Source organism: Spea bombifrons, chromosome 9 (assembly GCF_027358695.1).
Source record: "Spea bombifrons isolate aSpeBom1 chromosome 9, aSpeBom1.2.pri, whole genome shotgun sequence".
In the NCBI taxonomy this organism is placed as follows: domain Eukaryota; kingdom Metazoa; phylum Chordata; class Amphibia; order Anura; family Pelobatidae; genus Spea; species Spea bombifrons.
The window spans coordinates 29,644,466-29,667,570 of record NC_071095.1 but is presented as its reverse complement, the minus strand read 5'-3'; the positions used below and the strand labels follow the sequence as shown (position 1 = coordinate 29,667,570).

Sequence of the window (23,105 nt, the reverse complement as noted above, 5' to 3'; positions counted from 1 at the left end):
AATCGGTGGTTTTTTCCATACACACGCATTATGCACTTTGGGTGGATGGACTAAATGTGAGTGCATTCTGCTGGTTAAATTGACTCTTTACCCAAATATTGCACTTTTTTAGTTTTTTTTTTTTTTATATTCACATATTGATTATTAAAGATATTACTATATTTTACTTTAGTTGTCTTTCCCTTATATGCATCTGCGCCCCATACTTTTTTTGGTTGGTTTGTATTTCTACACTTTGAGGAAGAGTGTTTCTTTTTGGGTAGCTGCGCTCCTATTTGGGAAATAATATTCGTTTTCACTTTTATTATTTATTTATTCACTTTAACACATAACACGTGTTTTTAGGTTTTTTCACGTTTCTCTAAGAGAGGATACGGAGCTGCATAAAAGTGGTTGGCGGAGAAGGTATGAAGACATTGAGTGAGAGCAAGTGAGTGTTTTATGTATTTATTTTTTAATTTACTTATTTATAAGTGCCATTTTGTGTTGGCGCTTAAAATAATTATAATAATAACAGGCTATCTATAATACTGTCACAAATATAACTAGTACAAACTTACTACAAAAGCGTGTCCAGTTTTCAAAAGATTAAATTGCTACTCTAGCTCTCAACAATTTCAAATGCACATTTTGCTTAAAAATATACATATTCCTAATTTATAAACTGTACATTTACCTGAGCTCAGTAAACAGACGGGCAAACTACAAATCTGCCAAGTAGCATAGCTTTGGAGTGAATCGATGACAAGGAAATGACAAATATACACACAGAATTCCAACACGCCCAATGCTGATCTAAACAGATCCCGAGCCTTCTCGCCTTATTAACAGAAAGTAAATCATCAATTGATCTTGAGCTTCGTTTAGGTTCTTAATTCACAGATCTTGTTTTAGGAAATCTTAGTAAATCTGTAAACCGGCAGCACATCGAGCTGTGTTGCAGATCGCTCACAAAACACGCACTGTTTTTAGATACTCATCAGGGGCACATGAACGCCTACATCCATTCACTTTACATTATTACTGGGTTACGTTCCACCTTTACAAACTAAAATAGATTAGAGATGTGATCGTTTAAATCGTTTCCATGAGAACGGACCCTAAGCTCCTTGTAAACGTTTTATATCAAGAGCAAACATGAAGGCCTCTCTCACGTCCGCCTCACAGAGACAATTACCGAAAGAGCCGAGAGAAACTACAGCAACAAGTATCGACACGGACGTTCACACAGATTCTCACCTCGAGGCGCGGGGTATTGACTATGCTTTCAGGATTTGGAATGCAGCTATATTCCAGGACCAGCGCTGCTTAAAAAAAATTAAAAAAAAAAAAAACAAACAAAAAAAACTTCCCCGGCTCAGTTTCGCTGCAGTGACGTTTTTTCTATGCGCAGGATGCGCGTGACACTAAGTGACGCGACCGTCTAACCCAACAGGCGGCTTCAAACGCGGCTACTGCGCAAAAGTAGAAGATAAGCATAGCTGAAATGAGCATGCGCAGTGAGGAAATCTCTCTGCGCTCTGAGTACGAGAGAGCTGGGCGTTGACGGACCCGAGATATATACATTATTGTCATCCACAATTCGGTGATTGGTGGGGTCTGTTAAGATGGTACAACCAGTTTCTAAAATTTGCATAAGACATTAGTACAAATACGTTAAAAATACAGTTTTGCTGCAGAGTGAAATCACCATTGCCATTATTAAAATTTAGGATGAGAAATAGTAGAATATATATATATATATATATATATATTCCCTCTGAATCCTCACAAAATGAGATAAAGTGATGGAAAATACCCTCCAAGTTTATCAATTCAGGTGTTCTGATTTCAGAAATACCCAATATATATAGATTTTCCGTACTTTCCCAGCACATATAGGGAACATACTGTAAGGTGTACATTCTTCGTAGAATTTTTATGCTTATGGCTTAACGGGTTTGGGGGTTGTGAACGAGCAGGAGAATTATACCATTTAGTTGTGTAGGGCAATGAGGTGTAAGGGTTTTTTTCTTTTTTATTCTTTTTATCTTTTTTCAAAAATTGTATTTAATGTTTTGTATTTTTTTTTTATTGCACTGCAATACAGTATGGCAAGAGGTCCTCTTGGGGACCTCTTGAACATGTTATTAATGCCAGTGATGTCACAATGACATCACTTAGCTTATTTTATTGTTTTTCTTTTACTATTATTTATTGTATTATTTTAGTGATTTTTTTTATTGTTAAAAAAAAATCACTAACACTTTTTTTGTTTTACTTTTCAGCATGTGAGGTCAGGACGTACCGGCACACACATAGGGGAGTCATGAGATGCGTTTTTTTTGGACGTACCGGTACACGCATAGGGGATTCTTGCGATGTGTTTTTTTGGACGTACCAGTATGTCCAAAGGGGACAGAAGGGGTTAAAGACACAAAGGTAGATGTAATATAGATACCAACCATCAGTAGACTATATCAAAAAATTAAAATAATTTGGTACTGCTCAATATTTTAATTAGCTAGAGCTTCTGTTGGCCATTGTATACTAAGGTCAAGCTATCAGATGTTTTTTGTTTCTGATTAGCATTAAGTGTATAATAACTGCAGCAGCAATAATAAATATGTAATGATACAATTATTACTGGATTGGACAGAGTCCTCATATATATATATATATATATATATATATATATATACATACATACATACATACATATATACATTTGTATATATACATATATACAAAAGAAGGCAAAGAAAATCCCAATTAAGCTACTTCGAATTCTGCCATCAGGTGGGAAAATTACTTCTTGACTCCAAAAGGCAATTGGATTTCTCCTTGGATCACGAAGCTCTAAAATGTTTATTCTATTTATAGCCCTGTATGTCATGCCTAAAAAAAAAATAATATCCAGACCCCTTTTGAAGCTTTTGAAAGCAACTCATGCCTCCCTTGGCAGTGAATCCCATACCTTTATTGTCCTTACTGTAAAGAATCCCTTCTTTTGTTGTGTGGATGAGAATGCCTTATTGAGGTCAGAGGAGAATGGGCAGACTGGTTTGAGATGACAGAAGGCAACAGTAACTCAAATAACCACTCATTACAACCAAGGTATGCAGAATACCATCTCTGAACGCACAACACGTTGAACCTTGAAGCAGATGGGCTACAGCACCAGAAGCCCACACTAGGTGCCACTCCTGTCAGCTAAGAACAGGAAACTGTACAATTTTGGTAAGCCCGTGCGAATTGTAGCCTCAATGGAGAACTGGAAGAACGTTCCGTGGTCTGATGAGTCTCGATTCCAGCTGCGACACTCAGATGGCTGGGTTAGAATTTGATGTACACAACATGAAAGCATGGATCCATCCTGCCTTTTATCAACGGTTCAGGCTGCTGGTGGTGGTGTAATTGTGTGGGGACATTTTCTTGGCACACTTTAGACCCCTTATTACCAATTGAGCATTGTTTATATGTGATAGCCTATATGAGTATTGTTGTTGACCATGTCAATCTGTTTTTGACCACAGTGTACATACATACATATATATATACATCCCACCTCCCCAGTGGCGTTGCTACACGGGTGCAAGGGGGGGCAATAGGTTATTCCTTGCCCCCTGCCGAATTTGGAATATTTGTGAATTCCAATTGATATATACCTGCAAAGCTGGGTTTTTGTGTTATTCTGTAGATCCATATCTGCTATGCTATGTTTCCATACATTATTTATGTATACCTGCAAATACAGGATTTGTATGTCTGATTCTGTTTATTTGATGTATACCTTCAGTGCTGAGATCACAAGTGAATTTCAATTGATCTATACATGCAAAGCTGGGTTTGTGTGTAAATGTGTTGATCTATACCTGCTATCGGCAGCAGGGTCTAATATATATATATATATATATATATATATATATCGGCAGCAGGGACTAATATTAATATATATTGACAACTGGGGCTAATATTAATATATATGGGCAGCAGGGGCCAATATTTATATATATATATATATATATCTATATATATATATATATATATCAGCAGCAGGATCTAATATTTATATATATATCGGCAGCAGAGTCTAATATTAATGAAACTGCCAGTTCAGCTGTATTTTTGAAATCATGTTTCAATCATAGTCTTAACTTCAAAGAGATAAGTACTCATTATGTAGTTAAAAATGCATGTCTAACGCGTATATATACGATGGGGCCATCACATAAATCAATAATAAAGGGAGGGACCTGTCCTGGTGTGTGTGTGTGCGTGTGTGTTCGGGTGTCAGTGTGACAGAGCCTGTCCTGGTGTGTGTGTTTTGATGTGGGTGTGGCAGAGCCTGTCCTGGTATGTGTGTTCTGGTGTCAGTGTGGCAGAGCCTGTCCTGGTGTGTGTTTGGATGTTGGTGTGGCAGAGCCTGTCCTGGGGTGTGTGTTTGGGTGGAACAAGCAAGACTTCTGTCTAGGGGCGCTTGTAAGTCGCGATCTTAATAGCTCAAACAAAAAGCAGATACGGAAAAAATATAGTGTAATAGAGTAGAAACACTTGGGGACTTCAGGAACAAAACTTCAATGGTTACACTCACAATGTGTATGAACCTTTTGAGCCTCCAAAAGCAGCTCATTGGTGTGTGTTTGTCAATCCATCAATCTCATGGACATAAGAAAAGAGAAAAATACCATAGGATGATATCTTTCTAAATCAGTGTACACGCAATAATAGGATGCACTCACATTTAGGTAGATGTACCGCGCTTATCAGATGTAAATCTTGGAGTTGTGATGGTATTTGATGAAGTTCTGGATCTGGATCTTGTAGGTCATCAATTTCTTTGAGTCCTGGTCAGGTGGTTCCTCTGTGTTTCAATGGCAGTGTTTATAAATTGTTTTTAAAGTGCATGTGCAAGTACTCCAGCAAATCAAATGGCAATTAATTATAAGATATGTGTTGTTTAAAAAATACAATTAATAATTATTGTTTAAAATTCATCAGAAGATAATTATGTGTGCCATGATCAAATCAAAGGAGTAAATCAATAAATAAATAATTTATTCCTGGACTCAGCCCTTAAAAAATAAATATGAAGTTGTATCTCGTTAGTACAGAGAATTGGGAATGTACTAAAACAGATAAATAGATATAAATAATCCAATAACAATAATTAAAAGCTGGTAAAAATCAAGTAAAAATCCAAATGCTGTAAGTAAAAAAAGTCCTCTACGCGTTTCGCCAGTGCTTCGTGGCTTCCTCAGGAGGTGTGTCCTGTCCTGAGGCCTGTCCTGGTGTGTGTTTGGGTGTTGGTGCGGCAGAGCCTGTCCTGTGTGTGTGTGTGTGACTTAACTTACAATAGGAATTATTTGATGTATACTTATCCAGAGATAAAATGCCCTCCTGAAGTTGTAGTGACCTCAGGGGACAAAACGTTCAAGGCCCTAAAATAATTTAGTTGAAATAATATTTATTTCAAGGATTAGTCTCACTAAATTGTGGCTTCAGGCTTTCCATGTTGAATGATCAAGTATTATGTTAATCCAATAACAAAAGTATCATTCCATAGCACATTACTTTTGGCAATATACCGGTATATATATATATATATATATATATATATATATATATATATATATGTGTGGTTTTTTCAGTGGTATGATTTAATGGTGGAAATTATTATTGCCCCCCCCCCTGTTTGACTGTGGTATCTTGTGTGTCCCCCTATATATTGTTTCTAGAGTCGCCACTGCACCTCCCACAGTGTGCAAGCAGCCTCGGTTTCACTGCGGGGTCACGTGATGACCCAGATATGTTCCTGTCTCCCCAAGCCGGTTCAAAATAGCTTAGAAAGGGCCCTTCCGACTTGAATCAGGCCCTTTCTAAACAATTTTGAACCGGTACAAGAAGACAGAGGTCGTTCCGGGCCCCTGTAGTTATGCCAGTGCATGCACGTCTACCAATAAATCTACTTAGTGTATTAATACATTTGTGATTTCATCAATGATGAAAGAGAAGGCGTACTTGCTTATTAAATGTGTTTATTTTATTCATATTGCTAATGTGCCGGTAGTAAATCACCAAAACAAATACAAATTTTAAAAGGTAGAACATTCTGAACATTAGACTGACCTTTTTTCAGTAATCCACTTTCATATCAACCTCAATTCCTTTCCCTTTAATAAATATCTGAGAATTTATTTTACAAATATGTATGTATCAAATCAAATGTTTTTGATTATTGAAACCAAAGTATACAGAACAGAAACAGTCTTATGCAACAGTAAAAATTTTATAAAAATATTTGTGTGCAGAAGATGAACCAAAACAAAAGTCACTTTTCCCAAATGCTACATTTTACAGCTCAGTACAATAACACAAAATTATTAATGTGTACCAATTGAAACATGTAATATATATCTGCGAAATGGACCAAAGTATGTACCACGGGAGCAGCGATCTTAACTTCCCGTTTCCATCAGCTGCATAATTTTGCCTCCCTGTTAAGCAATCTCTTTTTTTGTAAGTTATCCATTGTTTAGGAGAACGGAGAAAGTGCCAGACGATGAAGGCACTTCTTTAAATATGTATTATTTTTTAGAATATCTCCTGGTTGCTTTATGTTTTCTATTTGCCAAAGCAGCCGTAAGGGCACCCAAAATTTGATCCTTGTTGTTCAGTACATTATACCGATTTACTTCTATTAGTTGGTCGAAGTTATTTGGCTCATAAGTGAAATTCTTTGTCCGGAATGGAGAGTCCTTTTCAGTTAGAGAAAAGTCACCATTGCTTATTTCCTCTTCTGTCTCACGAACAATCCCTGTGAGGGACAAAAATGAGACAAATAAATTAGTGAGACCCCGTAAACAACTACTTCCACCTACTTCAGTAGACAGAGCATCTCCTCACCATGCCGTTCAGTTTAATATAATAACCACGCAATCAAGCAGTCATTTCTGCACATATCTGACATAAGTATATTTGGCAACCCCCACTTTAAAACATAAAAACATCCGCATACTCACTCACTCTTACACTTATACTTTTGCGGAAGTACTTTGGGAGGCCTGGCGGACGGAACTCACACTCGAGAGAAGAAGATGAAAAAAGATGACAGAAGGAAGAAGATGAGACAAGAGAAGAAAAAGAGCTGTGGGAATGGAGACAGGGGCGCGGAAGCGGTGGACAGACAACATTGAGAGAGAGAGGGAATTTCCTCAAGACTTGGGACCTCTGTGTGACAGTGTGGCACCCCCCTGATGAACGGCATACCCTGCCCCCACCAAATACGGCACTGCATCAAACTATGTATGTTAGCCCCAAAACATTATCACATATAATTATTAATTGGCGTGGGATTGTTTTCTCTTTTTTCCATGAAATTTTACAATAAATTAAGGGTTGTATTTTGTGTTTTTTGCTTCCTCAGCCAATGATGCCTCTGCCCAAATGGTCAATGGCCATTCTAATACTGAAAACACTGCTCTAGCAAGGATAACATCCTATATCATCCCAACTGAATGTTACCAGCGCTAATGGAGCATATATTATACTATAGCAAAAAGGAGTGATACCTGGTGCTTTGAATTTACGAAATGTGTTGTTGACCATTGGGAAGTGAAGCACTATGGGGCATGCAGAGTCGTCCTTATCCATGAAAACGTAACACTCCTTTGGGAGTTTCTCATCCTCCTCACTTATGGTTGTATCAGGGAATGGGATGCCCCTCTCTCTGCAGTATTGTTTGGTGAGGTCCAGGACCTGATGTTCAGAAGAACAAAAGAAAAGTGAAAAATTAGCACCGAGAACAATTGTTTCATGCACTATATGCTTGCTGCAACAACACATATAATTCTCACATTGGGACATTTTTTTTCCTGGTTTAACCTCAGTTGAATAAGGTGCCTTCTTTGCATAGCATAAGACTTCCATTCTTTGGAACTCACCTGAAATGGGGCATCCCAAGAGTAATTGAAAGATAAAATAACATCAACATCTCTTTCTGGCTGCAGTACAAGTGGGAAAGGGGAGTTAATAGAGAAGCCACCATCAACTAAGTACAGATTTTCCTCCATTGGAGTTAGCTGATTAGGGAAAGCATCCAGGTGATTCCCTAAAGGAAAAAAATATGTTATGACATTTTTATCATCTGGCCTATGTGATTAATCATTGGCAGATTAAAAACAAAAACAAAATCCTCTCTGACTTTGGTACATAAAATACATTTTTATTTATTTTATTTTTAGTTTAAAAAGCCTAGATAGTATTTGTACCACCAAGAACATTCGAAAAAAAAAAGTAATCACGGAGAAGAAAAAATAAAGATTTCAACATTCTCAAAACAGTACATGTTTCTGGGTCCCCATTCAGATGGTATTTTTAACATAAAATACTTAAAGTTAAACTCTGTGAATATGCTTGGTAACTGATGGATATCATTTAATACAAAGAATATTAATATTAATGAAAATCCAGTTCACAGCTGTGAAATATTTACCTTTCCATGCCACAAACTCTCTGACTCCGACATAGTTCTTGTAGAGATAAAGACCTCGTGTGAAATTATATAGCTCAGCAGCAGTAAATCGAGACTTAAAGAATTCCTGGAATATGCTTGACACGATTCCCCCTGGCATCACCAGGCGAGTCTGTAGGCGAAAATCCCGGAAGTGTAATTTACGACAGTCATCTGAAACAATAAAAATGGCGTTTTATGCTTTGTTATTGTCAACAATCAATCAGACAAACATTTATAATGCCAGAGAAGTTAACACATACAAAAATTAAAAATAAGAATCCTCAAACAGGATAAAAATTTTGCATTTGGGAAAAATAATAAATATGCCATTAACAACAAAACTGGCACACAGTGCATTAAAACAGTTTTCATTAAGAGGTAATTTGTTTGGTACATACGTGTAAGAGATATGAGCTTCTGCAATAGGGGGCAAAAAAACATTTCTGTGGGCACCCATGATGAGAGGTTATACTGCATATGTATCATGTGTACGCTGGCGCGTATGTACCATGTGTACGCTAGTTTTTTCCTGTTTTTTCACTGTTTATATAAAGAGCATATAAATTGTCTAAGTATTTTTTCCCCACATAATAGATGCATCCATACCTATTACTTTTATGACATCCGTCAAAGAGTTGAGCCAGCGAATTCCCGTGCCAGCAGCCCGAGCCCATATCTCATCAAGATTTGCAGCAAATGCACTGCCCCAAACACCTGCAAGAATATTATTGCATAAATGTTCTTTTTGACACTTCTTTAGTCAAGTGCATATTGCAGACAGTGGCTTCCATAATATGAATACCCTAAACCCTTTCCAGAAAAGAAAAATGTTTAATGAAGTACATATTTGCAAGAAACAACTAATTATCACATGACACGGTGATGGAATGTTGCCATAGAAACCGAAAAGGATTTTTGAAAGCATGGAGACACAACCCATCCACAGATCAAGAAAAGAATCCTTGGTAATGTCTATGACATTGAAATACAAAACGCTGTTGCAGAAAACTAATAAAGTACCCAAGGCCAAACAACCATAACACACTTGATTATGAATAAATAAAGGATATCATCAATTTTGTGTGCATCCTTTCAATACAGAGAGGCTGTGTATATGGTGGGAATTGGTAGAAAATGTGTAATCACTATGTGAACCAGAGAAACATTCCTTCATTTATGCCACTTTACACCAGAACGGATCTTTATACAGAACCACCATCCCAAAACCCAAGAATCAACATATGTTTTACTAAATGCACATAAAAGTGGAGATTATTGGAGGAGCAGTCAGCTTCCATTGTGGGATGTGTGCATAATACGGGTGGTATTTCCCAGTAAATGCACACAGACCCATTTTTTTTAAATGTGCTCACCTTGTAGGAAACTGATTTTAGGTTCTTTTCTTTTTTTAACGAGATGCCCCATGAAGAACTCGCTTCCAAAATCCTCCGCGCGCACAAAGGCTCCGTATTTCCGGAATCCAACCTCATGGGGTGTAAACTCACACCATTCTAATGAAACACAAGAAATGATCAGCTAACGAGGGTAACTGTATTAAAATCATTAGAAATCAGTAAAAAGAATATCCAAATTATGTTTGCAGGCTTTATATTGCAGTCACAGCTGGTTATTTTTTTTTTTTTAGCATTGTCATAAATTATACAGAGCTACAGATACATTCTAAGAAGCACTCCATTTCACATGAAATAGGCAACATGTTGTAGAGCAAAACATATATTGACCTGCAATATGCTCTTAAAAGTAATGTTTGATCATGCTTACAGACCTCAACTTCTTCATCACAAAAATATTGGCGAAACATCTTCCCAACTTTTTTAAGGCAAAAAAGTACTAAGTGTATCCACTTTTAGTTGTAAACCTATTGAGAATCTATGTTACAATTTCTGGTCCTGTGATTCACCTGCAAATTCTCCACCACTAATGTTCACTCGGACATTGACTCCAGCATAGATAGGGTAAGGGTTCTGAGCTCTCGCTACGCACTGCTGCTGGTCTGACAGTTTGGCCGGGTTATCCTAGAACACATTATATTTCATGGAGATGTAACACAAGGAGGTATGTAGTTACTGTATATAATAGCTATGAATAACCCATTATTCATTCACCCCAATCTTTTCAGATATTCCTATTTTAATAACTCCTTTTATCATTTAGATTATGTTCTTCCAAAGACATGTTCTCAGGAAACAGACACAGTATTCTAAAATTGGCTCTCACCAATGACCTATATTGCTGTAAAGGTGTTGCCAGTGCACCCTGGATGATATACCTTCTGATGCAGGAAGTATTCAATCACAAGGCCCCACAGGTCAGTGAAGTTGACATTATAGCCATCTTTCTCCATGGCCATAAGCTCCTGTGTACAGTGTCGCAGCCGCTCGGGTGAGAATGCTCCTGCCTTGCTGGCTGTTACAAAGTTTCTCGCCTTGCTGATCGGATCTCTGAGGTCCTTCTGTGACCAGTCAGGGTCCTCATAAAGCGTAGACATACACCTAAACATATAAGGACAATAACCTCTATGATATTGTTGCTAACACAACATATTGTGGTCAAGCCTGTAACTGTACACACGTTCTGCATTTTCCGACCATACCATGTTGATCCCGACACCCCAGAGATATATGTGACACTGTGCAGTATGTTCAGATCCTGAAGTCCTAACAGGCTTCCATAGAACGAGGTCATCGCTCGAGTTCCTCCTCCTGAACCCAGTACAGCAATCACTGGAACCTAAGAGTAGAGATGTATCTGCTTACAATATGTTTCTTAGACAGACATGATATGGTCATACAAGTCCAAATGAAGTAAAAAAATAACAAAACATCTTATAATAATAAGGGTGGAATTTACATTAGCTATCCACGCTACAAACTACTGCATCATACTAGTTTTTATTTATTTAAATGATAAGACAATTTAAAACTATAATACAATTGAAATTCTACAGGAAAACAAATGGAAATGTCTACAACTGGAAGAGACGCATGGCGTACCCCCTAGGCATAGTCATCCATAGTGTAAATGGGATATAAGTGTATCACAGTACTCCCTAGCATTAAGCATCACAACCAATGTTCTCCTAGAAAAGAAGAACATTCAGGTTTGTAAAGAGGGACAGGGGAATTCAGGAAGCAACAAGGGAATGTCCAACCTAAAAAGGGACATTTGGCACGTATGCAATGTCATTGTCATGTTCCATTGTTACAATCTAAAAAGTAGAATTAAAGTTTGGAGCCATTTTAAGTGATTGATTTCAATGTAGTTGGATATCTCACCTCTTCTGTTTTAGGGATTCTGCTCAGCTGTAGAGCCTTTCCAAGGCATTGGGAGGCGACTACCTTTCTCTTCTCAAGAAAGGTTTTCTCCCCTTTAGACAGATCAAAACCAAGACGCACATCAAGCTCCTGGGAGCTGACCTCGAAAATAAGAAAAAAAACTGCAAATCCGGGTAATTTTTGCAATAATAAAAGCTAATTTACATGTAAAAAATGGGTTAAATGTATTCATACATGTATGTGGGTTGTTGATGATGTATATTAGACATGTGCACGGTGAGCAAAATCGATTTAGCCAAATTTTGTTTAGGTTTTGCCAGTGTTCGTTTTTGGGCAACAAATTTTATTTTCCGGCTGTTCAGCTCAGATGAAATTCAGGGCCCTTTTTTGATTCGGAAACAACATTTGCAGGGTGTTCCAAAAAGAGGAGATCCCTAACACCTTCTGGTCAAAAAGAGGTTCCCTCAGAGTTAGGATGGTCACAGAGGGGCAGTAGTAGTAGTAGGGCACTGAGCCTGGGTAGTTAGACACTGGCAGATGGAGCAGGACTGATTTCCCACATTATACATATTATATTGTCACCATTATCTATCAATGAAGAATAATAGATGATATGATAGAAAGATTACAGGTTTGGCTAGCAGCATAAATGGGCAACTGTGTTAATCAACTAAACTCTACTCAGGAACAGGGAAAAAAATGTCTGCTGCAGTCTGTGTAACGCACTACAGCAGTCGCTACAGCTTCTCCAATCCACCCCACAACGGTACATTTTCTGCACTAAAATACATTAACTCTGCTAAAAAGCCTCTGCGACCCTAAATGTCACTGTCTCACACTCCAACTCCCATCAGTCTGTAACTGCTGCTACTGACAAGTTAAAATGGCGACAGCACACTTATATATCTAATGCTTGTCCCTTGTGAATGCTGATTGGCCAGAGAGAAAAAAGTTTGTTGGACCCATCAATCACAGCTCCACAAAGGCTCTCCTCCTTTACAATGGTGCCAAAACAGCTTGTAATGGCGGCTACACGTGGCAACAAATGGACGAATCATGACAAATTTTCATCCCTTTTGCAATTCAGTTTCGTCAGAGATCGCCCTCCTTTTCATTGATTTTCAACCCACGAAACAGGCAAATATAAAATAAACTTTGTACAAAAACGAACGCACAAGTCTAATGTACTATACTACCAACCCAACACCCAACAACCAGGAATTGTGTATTCTTAAACTCACAGCTCCTCTGTTTTCAAATTCATCCCAAGCTTTTGGTCCTGCAACCAAAAGAAAAAGTGGATTTTGAAGCAGTAGACATAGGCATACAAACTATTGCTGGAAACTGAACTAATGTATTAAACACAAAAATAATTGTTTTACCTTGGACAAAGGGAGATTTATCTCTTCTTCCTGCCCTTCATGAAGGGATGAAACTGGTAGAGATCCTTCACCCACTATCAAGACTTGTTTGTCAAGCTCAGGAGCCAGGTCATCCTTATAAGAAACACAGAATCAAACCTTTATGCTGTTTATTCATTCAATATATTGTCTTAACATACGTTAAATATATTGTCTTAACATACGTTTAAATGCCTCACCTGTCCAATTCGCAGAGTCTGCTGCAGGTAGACGTCAAGCTGCGGGCTCATGTCTTTATCCACATGGAACAGAAAAGGTATTCCCTCGTTGCAAGGTGCTGATTTTTCAAACGGGGTACAGATTTGCTTTTCATAAGAACCAGGCACTGATAGCTTCAGGAGACGATCCCCTAAAGGGTTATAAGAGACATGTCCATGTTAAGGCATTAGATTCAGTTAAGTCCGTTATGACCCAATAGACACGGTCACGTCCAGTATGGATGCCGAACATCACACTTTGGAAGTCCAACGATTAATACCCAACCATGCAGATTCCGTCCATATGAAAGGATAAGATGTACGCCATATCTTGTCTGCAACTTCCAACAAACTTAGCCAGTGGGTAAAACCTGACCTACTGGGTGGGCAATCATTCCCTGAGTAACTGGACATGTCCAATTGTCAAAAATCTAACTAAAAACCAGAAACATGTGTCTTTGTTTGGGTATGTTAGTGTGTGTTTGGGTATGTTTCTGAGTGTGTGTGGGGTTTTTCCTGTATGAACATGTGTCTTTGGGTATGTTAGTTTGGGTGTCATGTGTGTTAGTGTTGAGTGTCTAGTTATGTTGCTGTCTGTGTGTGTTTTAGTGATGAGTGTCTGTGTGCATGTCCTGATGTGTGTGATGTGCAAATGTCTGGTTATGTGTTAGTGTGAGTGCCCCTTCTGAGTGTCACTGCAATTTCTCTAGTGAATTCAGCAGTGAAAACGACCTTTCTCTCCATGTTGCTTTTGTCCTTGGTGGATTCTTCCTTCAATACACAGACAGGGATGAGCCTGGAAAATGTTAAAACTAGATTCAGTTGTTTTTTTTCCCGTGATGTTAGCTTAATCATATTGATGATATGATAACCGCAAGGAAAGTAAGTTAGCAGGGACTAAATAACAATATATCTATATATCCAGCGTTATGGATTTTGTGGAGAATTTGGACCTCCAAGTGAAGAAATTAGAAGCAGAACGGGTTGATCTGTGGCAGAAAGATGGTAAAGAGCTTTCAGGACGGAGGAGGTTCTACAAACTGATAAGAAAGGTACATGCCATAGAGTTGGGGGCACATGTATCCCCAACACTTCTCTTTTACTTAACTGTGCAATGTTTTATTTGCTTTGGCTTCAGGATTGATTGTGTTAGAGATGCCCCCTCTATCTTTTCATTCAGGCTTCTTAAAACATACACCCTACCCCTGTCATATAAAATTATTTACATAGACACTCCAGTTCCTAATTTAGTATCTATATTCTGCATGAACCAAATACAAGCTCTCCCCTGCCTGCATCTACTGAACCCGCATGATGGATGTTCAACTACCGCATACACGTTAAGCCGACATGTGCCTCTTCGCATTTACAGGCAGTGATGAAAATTAGATGTGGGGGCAGGAGGGCTCCTTAAATACTCTATATAAGATGCAATCAACTTAATATCTACTAAGGCATTTATTTACCTATTGTGAACTACAACTAGTTGGCTGAGCATCGTGGTAAAGGCACTGTTTTATTATAGTTTACTCAGCTTAATGTTTTCAAACACAAAATAGTGTTTGCCGTACATTGTATTAGAGTTAGCTAATCCCCCAACATTATGTGCACACGTATGAGACATGGCATAAGTATGCTGAGGCACTGGGGGTGCACCTTCAGGCTCTCCTAACACGGCAAAGCTAAACACTGGACCCCATTGACTTCAAGATCACCTGCGTCTCACTTTGAAACACCATTAGTAATAAAGCAATATATTTAGGCTTGTCCACTTACCACGACAACTCCATTAGTGATAATCTGGGTGGGTGGTTCTGGGCTGCAAACAAAATGACCAATCTGATGTTATTGATGCTTTCAAGAACCATCTGTCCTTGAAATTGTTCTACCAGCTCTACAATACTCACCTTTTCTTGAGGAAAAACTCAACTTCTAACACTTCTTTGTTCTGGGGAAGTCATAAACATACAAGGAAAGAACATTTTAAAGGAAGTTAACTTACAGAACCATTACAGGTATTCACAGAGGCACAACTATCTCCCACCGATCCTCTAACCTTTGTGTTCAGCTTGAAGGCTCGTCTGATGGTTTCCTCGGGCTTAATGTTTCCCACATCGAACACAACAGAAGAGAGGTGGTCATCCACCACAACATCTCTGTCATACAGAGTCAGCTCGAGAATGTTCTATGGAATACAGAATGCATGACACACAAATAAATACTATTATTACTGATATGTCTGAAAAGCTACATATGAGATGTGCTACTTGATATAGATTGTTGCATGACTTTTAATTCACAGGTAAACTTTTTTTGGCATGACCACTGACATATCCTGCCCTCGTCCAGCCTAGATGACGGCGATCAAACCTCTTGGTGTCCCACTGCTAATGGGCTGCTTATCTTACCCAATATTACCAATCACATCGAGAAGACTATCCCCATGTGTTTCGTAATACTGGATGTAATTATTTTAGGTGTAATATAAGTGCACCGGTAGACACAGACACGGGTAGCAGATCATGAGGGGGTCTGTAACAAACCCCATACATGGGTACTGGATGTACCTCTGATGGCAGCCCTGGGTACAAGCCAAAGGTAACGCCTGGGGTTTTGATTCCCGATAGTCTCACCTTGACAGCTCCATGAATACGATAGTGAAAAGTTTCATTCCATTCAGGGTCACTGGAATTGTAGATGACCTTCGTTCTAGAAGCAATCGGTGATGCAGTGGGAAGTCGTAACTGCACATAGCAGTCTGCCTTCGATACTTTTAAGGGAAAACAGAGAGTATGATAAACATAAGGAAAAAATTAAAACAGAATAAAGCATTTAGTGAAAATAGAGAGGAGAATGGATGATGGAGCTGAATTGGTAATAAATCACTTAAACAAAATGTAAGTGAGAGAAACAAACAAAAAGGAGCTATACAAACTAAAGCCATATAGAATTTATATTAATATAGAATTCAATACATCCCCAGAGTTGAATCATTGGTTATGGTTTATTTGTATTTTAAAGTGAGTTTAAAGCATAGGTTGAAAATAATAGGTTTGACCCCAATTAACTTCTTTTGCAGTAAAGGATGAGATGATCCCAAATAATGAATAGTTAAATACAGTAAAAGATTTAGTCAGGAGAGAACCCAAGCATGGATTGGAAGTATAATCTTTCTCAGGTGTAAATCCAGGCAAAACCAGCTCAGGAACCCAGAATTAAAACTAAAACGGCACAGAGGGTAAACTCCGAAGGGTTGTGCCGCTAGAGCCCCAGAGGTCACACAACTGATGGATTCCACAAATAGCTCATATCTAGTAAACATATATTTGGAGAAACCCAAAAGTTGTGTGTGTGTGCCCGAATCCCACGTTGGACTTCTACAGCATGTCCACACAGGTTACTGGTTCTGGAGTAACTTGCGGTCCCCCTTGTTCCAGATCTTGACTTGTACATTCACATACTGGCCAAGATCATACAAATTGCCCTCAGCGCTACACGTGTTATGCTCCGAATATCTTAAAATTGGACCTTAGGAGGCACTTGAAAAGAAAAAGGGAAGCAGAAATCCTCTTCTTACACAGGTCAGCTCCGTGTATATTTCTGGCTCTCAGCACCTTCACGCTCAGGTTATAATACGGATGCGTTTCTTTCTGTAATGACAATGATTTGTACATGAGTTTCCTGAAACAGTAAAAACGTGCAAAAAAAAAAAGCCTGCACTTGCGGGGAGTCTTCCATGTTCTGGTTTGTGGTAATGCTATGTATTGAAGACACAGAGACTCCCCCGCATCGGAGATTCCTGGAACACTTTGGCGTTTATTAATTATGGCTGGGATTTCCTGGTTTCTACTTAAAAAACTTCACTGTATTAAGAAGGGCCAACCCTGCAGGAAGGGCCCAAATAGCAATTTATAACACATAATTAAGATGGCAAGTTTACTTTCAAGGTCTGATCATGATAGATTTAGGGTGACCACACGTCACAATTGCACAGGACAGTCCTGCAACGGGACTTTAAGTCTCGGGTCAAGCCTCAATCCGGGACAATGCAGAGGGCAGATGATAGTGAGAAGGGGGGAGATGATAATTAGAAGGGGGAGAAGGGGGGGAGAGGGGAGATAGTGAGAAGGGGGTAGTAAGAATATTGAAATAAAATAAAGAGAAACATATAGCAAAGAGATAATGAGGATGCGGCAGTTCCCATGGAATCTGGGTGCTGGGCAAGTCCTCTGAGTGCAAAGTAGGTGTTGGGGCAAGTCCTATGTCTGCAAACTGGGTGCTGCGGGATGTCCTATATGTGCAATCTGGGTACTGAGCATGTCATTTAGCTGTAACTTGGGTGCTAGGGCAAGTCCAGTGGATGCAATCTGGGTTCCAGGGCTTTTTACTTGATCGCACTTTGGTAGTTTTCTGTTTGTTTTTAGATTCTTGCTTTGTTAACGCCACAAAAATTTAATTTGTTGATCTGTGATGAATCAATGTTCATATTCTTAATTGCGCATTCTGATGGGCGAACCTTTTATAGTTTCTTCTAGATGGTCCTTTTATATACTTAAACTGGCCCTTAATAACGTATAATTATTGGACATAATACAGTTACTCAGTGTAAAAACTAGGAAAGCTTCAACCAATGGCCCAGCACATTGATATTAAAGTACTGATATGATAATAGGAGTTTTGCTGTACCACTGCCAGTGTCTGGCTCAGTATATAGTGATGGAAGGTATGGTGTATCACCATCAATGTCTGACACAGTATATAGTAATAGGCGATATGTCATACCATGTCGTCTATTGTATAATGCTGTTGGAGGGGCAAAGGTATCACGGATTACCTGTTTGGGCCCACAATGGCACAGACAAGCTGTTTGGGGATAACGCTGGCAATGTGAGTGACATGTTACATGGTGGGGGGTACAAAGAGGTGGAGTAAGAAATGGGTGATGCTTGTTAAGGGGAGGAGTTTGCAATATTGCCACAGCCACCTGGGGGCGCCAGAAAATTGTTTGCACCTAGGCGTCAGTGACCCTAGGCTAGGCACTGTATATATACAACAACCCCCTCCCTTGCAAATAACAAATAAAAACATTTTTTTTTTAGGAATGGGCTGATGCCAACCTTTTCTTGAGAACCTGCTGTCGTGGATTACAACTACCATGACCCACAGCCAAGCTGATAAGGGTGATGGGAGTTGTGGCCCATAAAAGCCGGTGCACGAGAAAAAAGGCTGGCATGCTTGTGAAAATGTATCTTTTTCATCTTAACTCTGTATGTGTGTGTATATAGTGCACTTAACACCTTATTTTCTATGGCCTACCCAGCCTTATTCTGTGTGCTGTTGCGCAGCGGAATGAGCGGGTCGTGTAGTGTGCCCAGTAGATTAAAATGATGGAGCTGAATATGTTTTGGTGGGTTTTTCTGCAGTTAAATGTAATCTGTGCAAACAATCCTAACAAAAAGTACGGAAAGTTTGGGGGGAAACTAAAATTAAGGCAACTGCTCCCTTTGCCAGGGGCTGGTGACTAACTGGTTCCATGATAAGTGTCCAAACGCTCCGAGTGAAATATATACTTTTTTGCAAGGGTGGATTAAAATGCTGACATGCCCCTACATACACATACCAACAAACCCAGACACACACACAAAGATGGCACAGGCAGGTTTTTTGGAGGGGATTGGCAAGCTGTTGGAGGGGCAAAGAGGGCAAGGGCAGGCTGTTGGGGGGCAAAGAGGGCAAGAGCAGGCTGTTGGGGGCAAAGACAGAATGTTGGGGGGCAAAGAGAGCAAGGGCAGGCTGCTGAAGGGGAAAAGATGGCAAGGGCAGGCTGTTGGGGGGGCAAAGTTGGCAAGGGTAGGCTGTTGGGGGGACAAATGTGACACTGTGGGACATGTTGCTTGTGAAGTCAGCGGGCCGGGGTAATCTTCACACTGGCGCCTTGTGGTTTCTTGTTACATCTCTGACATATTTTATATAATGATTACAAGATATATTAACTCTTCAAGAGTAAAAAGTGCCTGACTATACCATTTGACTTTCCCGCTATTAAATGACATTCACATGCAGGCGACCACACATCCCCGCCTTTCCTTCCAGCGCCTCCCCTTTTGCCCTTATCCCACCCCAATGCTTTACCCTCCAGCTCCTCGGTCTCCTCCCGCGTCGCTCTTTCGCTTCGTTTTCTTTCTGTCGCAGCAGCACGGCAGCTACAGCCGGCAGAGCCCGAACGGACAGACGGCTGAATGCGGCCCGGAACATGGGGGCTCAGCGGCGTGGAGCTCCGGAACGGCAGCCGCTGTCAGGTTTCGAGCGGGCGGGGACACAACGATTAATGGACATCAGATGGCACAGGTAAGTGGGCGTGGCCTGAGGAGACTACTATAAGGTCGGACGGAGTGGGTGTGGCTGAAGGAATGTGACAGCACAGTGCGTTATTTTATACCGACCGTATGTAATAGTCTATACTGACCGTATATAGTACAAATACATAGTCTATACCGACCGTATGTAGTACAAATATATATAGTCTATACTGACCGTATATAGTACAAATACATAGTCTATACTGACCGTTTCACCTTACTGCAACGGGGCGGCTAGAAAGAGCCATTTTAACCCTCTCAGCGCTCGGTGGCAGACATTCATCTTTTTTTTTTTTTTTACCGATAAACGTGTTATATGTGTATATACTATATATTACCTTATCCACCCCTCTAACCCCCTTTAGGCACTGAGGAGTATTGGGAGTGGTGGTAATCCGTGACACTCTGTGCCTGGCTTGTCTTGCAGGAGGCAGCATGATGTCTCAGGTTAATATAAATGCGCTCCATCCTGTCAGTCCTGTTTTACACTGGTATAGGAGGCATACGCCCTGCAGGTCATCTGGATGAAGCTGATCTAATAGGCACCTATGATAATGAAGAACATATAAATCTCCCGCATGCTGCCGTCATATACTTTGCCGTATCCTTTTAACATCTGAGTTCACTATACATCCAGCCACGTGTAATAAAATGTCAGTATTTATTTCTATATAATATAATCATATTCTGTTTCAGTAGAAGCTTAATTAGTTCCTCTGCTGAGTGTTTGTGGAAGCATGATGTCCCTCTTTGAAATGTTTCACGCTCGTCAAAAACGTATGCAGTATTAACGGTGCTCATAGCCAGATCGGTTGGCATAAAGCGGCCCCGGCTCTTTAAGGCCAGCGTATGCGCGTCCGCATGCTACGTTTTTATGCGTAGTGTAGTATGAACACCGGCATATTTAGCAGCCTCTGCCCACACACCGCAGCACCCAATCTGCCAGTTCAGGCCTGATTGCCCATCGCGGCACCCCCATCAAAGTATATGTTCATGAACAAAAGGCTATTTCTCAAGGGTCATTCTATTTTTTGGAATGCACCCATTTCTCCGCTAACCTCTTCCAAAGTATGTAGCAAAACGTAAAAAACTGTGCACGGTGGGTTACGTGACCCCGCTCTGGGGTAAGCTGCCACGAAGGGGAAAGGAAAAAATTCCCTGGAGTATAGGGATAGTGATTATTTGACGTTGTTTTAAACAGATTAAAAGGACAAAAACACTCTATTAGCCAGAGGTTGAGTAAATAACCCACCATGGTCTATGCTAGCGCTACTAATAGTTACTCCGCTTGGAGCAAAGGAAAGAGTATGTCCTGCAAGCTCTTCTCTGCACCACTCCCTAGCTTACAGTACATATAACCTGCCCTTTGTACATTATAACACATCACTTATACAGCCGATCGCCTATCCCCAGCAGCGTTAACAATTCCTTATTCTTTATTAAACAGTTGGGAGAAAAAAACATGCTATTATAATTTTAATTTATAACACGAATGTAACATTTTCTTTGCCAGGCACCGTCATGATTCCAGTTGAAGCCTTTCTGAAGAGCAAAAATTGCAAGAATCAAAAATAGGAAACCCCAAGTGTACTGACCTGAACGGTCACAGGGATGAAAGGGTAAAGGAAAACGGGAGAGAAAGGGATAAAAAAATTCACGGAGAAGTACCCCACGCATTCAATGCGATCAGATTCAACGCAAGGATTAACTCAATGGAGCACGTGAATTCTGCAAATGTATTATCTATAGAACTCATTACGTACCTTTGGAGTTCTAAAGGCATACAATGTAGGTATTAGTAGAGTGGCAAATCTGGAGATTATATATATATATATATATATATATATATATATATATACACATATATATACATACACACACACACACACACACACACCTATATCTCAATTTAGTTTGAATACTGTAGGAGAGCAGCAGTTGAAAGAGTTAATTACCCCCGATGGGGTATCACAGGGAGAGGCAAGACAGTGCAAGTTTTTCTGGAATTCGCCTAGTCATATTAATGGCTGCATGCCGGCTAAATTCAGTATTCAGCAGAAAATATAATGGCGACACAGATTATCGTTAGTACTAAAAACCAACAAGCAACTGAATTTTCTTTTTGTCTCGCCCAGCTGCAATTTTATTGAACGTGATAGAGGCAAAATTATTATTTTATTGGAAAGCGTAGCCATTGAAACATTCTTCCTTTCATTTTAATGGTTAGAGACTTGCTTTCTTCTGTATGTTTATTAGAAGGCAAAGCGATTCACAGGGCCACGTTCCTATAATGTGAAAGAAGATGGTGCATGCGAATGGGTCTTAATGAATAAGACCAACTGGCAGGTTAATATATATATAATTGTGGTGTAAAGTGGCAAACACTTTCCGAGTGTTAAACTGGCCTTTATAGAAGACAGAGGCACAATCATATTCATGATATTTTAGTGTATTTTCTTTGATACCGTTTACATCGCAGCATCGTAAGGAATCTGTCATTTGGGATGCTTACATCCTACTAAGTGCTTTCAAGAAGCAGAACGACCTGTACTCTGATACAGTCAGACATGAAGACGCGGTTCATACGAAACGGGAAGAAATTAAGTAGAATCGCCTGACACATTAGAAAAAATACGAGAAAGGAAACAGTCTATTTAACAAAATACTACAGATTCCAGAATGAAGAGAATAAATCCCAAACTGGGTCTTACGCACCCCAGGGCGCAATGAAACAACCCAGCTATGTTTGGGGAGTAGTGGAGGAGCCAAGAGAAGTCAGGGCCAGAGACTCCAACACTAGAAGATGAATGTCCCATAAAGTAAGTTCCTCCAGGTAAGTATCTCATCTGAATACTGTAGGAGAGCAGCAGTTGAATCGTATATGTTGATTACATGGACAAACTTATTATGTGATTGAAAAATAAACCAAAATCAATTTAGGTTTAAACCTGCAATCTTTTGGCACATTTTTAATATTAAGACAATACACCAAAACGCAACATACTCCATCAAATGGAGATTATATCGAGAGTATGTTTCTTTGTGTACAGGGGGACATAGAGTAATACATTTACTTGAAAGATATATATGATGAATTTTAAAAAGGGATGATGTGAAACATTAATATTTATTCATTTGATTTATATGTTTGCCATAATAGGTGTATTTGATATAAAATAAATGTCATCCCTCCAGCACAAGAGAGACTCCTCCAGCACAAGGGCTGAGTTGGCCCTGCAGAATGCATCATCAAATACCGTATGTAGGTAATGTTCAAAAAATCCCAAAGTTAAAAAAAAATGTCCCATAGGAATATATAAGCATTGGCAAAACAACTT

The 23,105-nt window shown here is 39.5% G+C and overlaps 2 protein-coding genes and 1 long non-coding RNA gene across 3 annotated transcripts in view; 1 reads left to right on the top strand and 2 right to left on the bottom strand.

The window, feature by feature from the left end:
• PALS1 (protein associated with LIN7 1, MAGUK p55 family member) overlaps positions 1-1,390 on the bottom strand; it is a 54,241-nt gene extending 52,851 nt beyond the window's left edge. Inside the window, exon 1 of the mRNA XM_053475643.1 lies at positions 1,240-1,390. The gene's annotated coding sequence lies outside the window, so the exon portion shown is untranslated. The remainder of the gene's footprint in view (positions 1-1,239) is intronic.
• A 4,859-nt stretch (positions 1,391-6,249) lies between these two features.
• On the bottom strand, positions 6,250-19,828 carry PLA2G4F (phospholipase A2 group IVF). The gene is made up of 20 exons (XM_053475517.1): positions 19,541-19,828; positions 16,986-17,058; positions 16,042-16,178; positions 15,465-15,593; positions 15,316-15,356; positions 15,185-15,227; positions 14,141-14,204; positions 13,391-13,560; positions 13,173-13,286; positions 13,032-13,069; positions 11,791-11,926; positions 11,109-11,245; positions 10,785-11,007; positions 10,416-10,530; positions 9,868-10,005; positions 9,101-9,208; positions 8,474-8,665; positions 7,923-8,089; positions 7,551-7,737; positions 6,250-6,796 (listed from the first exon to the last, which is right to left on the bottom strand). Exons 1-20 carry the CDS (start codon positions 19,661-19,663, stop codon positions 6,567-6,569), a joined length of 2,565 nt encoding a protein of 854 aa, XP_053331492.1. The 5' UTR covers positions 19,664-19,828; the 3' UTR covers positions 6,250-6,566.
• LOC128505210 (uncharacterized) lies at positions 7,674-7,899 on the top strand. The gene is made up of 2 exons (XR_008355551.1): positions 7,674-7,763; positions 7,869-7,899. It is a non-coding gene; the product is annotated as an uncharacterized LOC128505210 (long non-coding RNA).
• Positions 19,829-23,105: the final 3,277 nt, after the last annotated feature.

Bases quoted from the DNA above. Each gene is read 5' to 3' on its own strand.
- PLA2G4F (XM_053475517.1), bottom strand. From the start codon at position 19,663: ATGTTCCGGGCCGCATTCAGCCGTCTGTCCGTTCGGGCTCTGCCGGCT. The intron at 13,287-13,390 runs GTGAGGCATTTA...GTTTCTTATAAG, and splicing joins AGACTCTGCGAATTGGACAG to GATGACCTGGCTCCTGAGCT. The intron at 10,531-10,784 runs GTATATCATCCA...AATGTGTTCTAG, and splicing joins AATACTTCCTGCATCAGAAG to GATAACCCGGCCAAACTGTC.